We start from the raw sequence: 400 nt of genomic DNA, 5'->3' as shown, positions 1-400 counted from the left end.
GTCCTGGGGCGCGGTAGGCGGAAAGGCGCGGGCCAGGGGTGCAGTCAGCACGTTCGCGCCCGCCCCCAGAGAGCGTCCCAGAGGCCCGGGGTCCAGGAGGGCGCCCTTGGCGGTGGCCCAGGCCTGGTTCAAAGTGCTGTGCCTGAGGATGGGGTCGTGGAAGACCCCGTCCACCCAGTTTCTCAGACTGGTTACCGGGGAGTCCTGGTGCCTGTCCAGGGCACCGGAGCGCGCAGGGGCCACAGACGGGGACGTGGCGGACGCGGAGGACACAGCCGCAGGGGCCGCGGGACCCTGGCGCTTGAGCATGCACGAGGGAAACTCAGTCTGACTCAGGGCGGTGGCGGCGGCGGCGGTGGCTGTGTGGGCCAGGGACCAGATGCGCGGCTTAGCCTCCAGG

The 400-nt window shown here is 71.5% G+C and overlaps 1 protein-coding gene across 1 annotated transcript in view; it reads right to left on the bottom strand.

Moving 5' to 3' along the window:
* Nucleotides 1-400, bottom strand: part of IRX4 (iroquois homeobox 4) — a gene marked incomplete at both ends in the record, with an annotated part of 7,161 nt that overhangs the window by 648 nt on the left and 6,113 nt on the right. The window contains one exon of the mRNA XM_011948387.1: nt 6-393. Within this exon, the coding sequence (XP_011803777.1) occupies nt 6-393 (388 nt within the window). The remainder of the gene's footprint in view (nt 1-5; nt 394-400) is intronic.

Source organism: Colobus angolensis, unplaced genomic scaffold (genome assembly GCF_000951035.1).
Source record: "Colobus angolensis palliatus isolate OR3802 unplaced genomic scaffold, Cang.pa_1.0 Scaffold2797, whole genome shotgun sequence".
In the NCBI taxonomy this organism is placed as follows: domain Eukaryota; kingdom Metazoa; phylum Chordata; class Mammalia; order Primates; family Cercopithecidae; genus Colobus; species Colobus angolensis.
The sequence above is the reverse complement of the archived record's forward strand: the minus strand, read 5'-3'. Positions and strand labels throughout refer to the sequence as shown.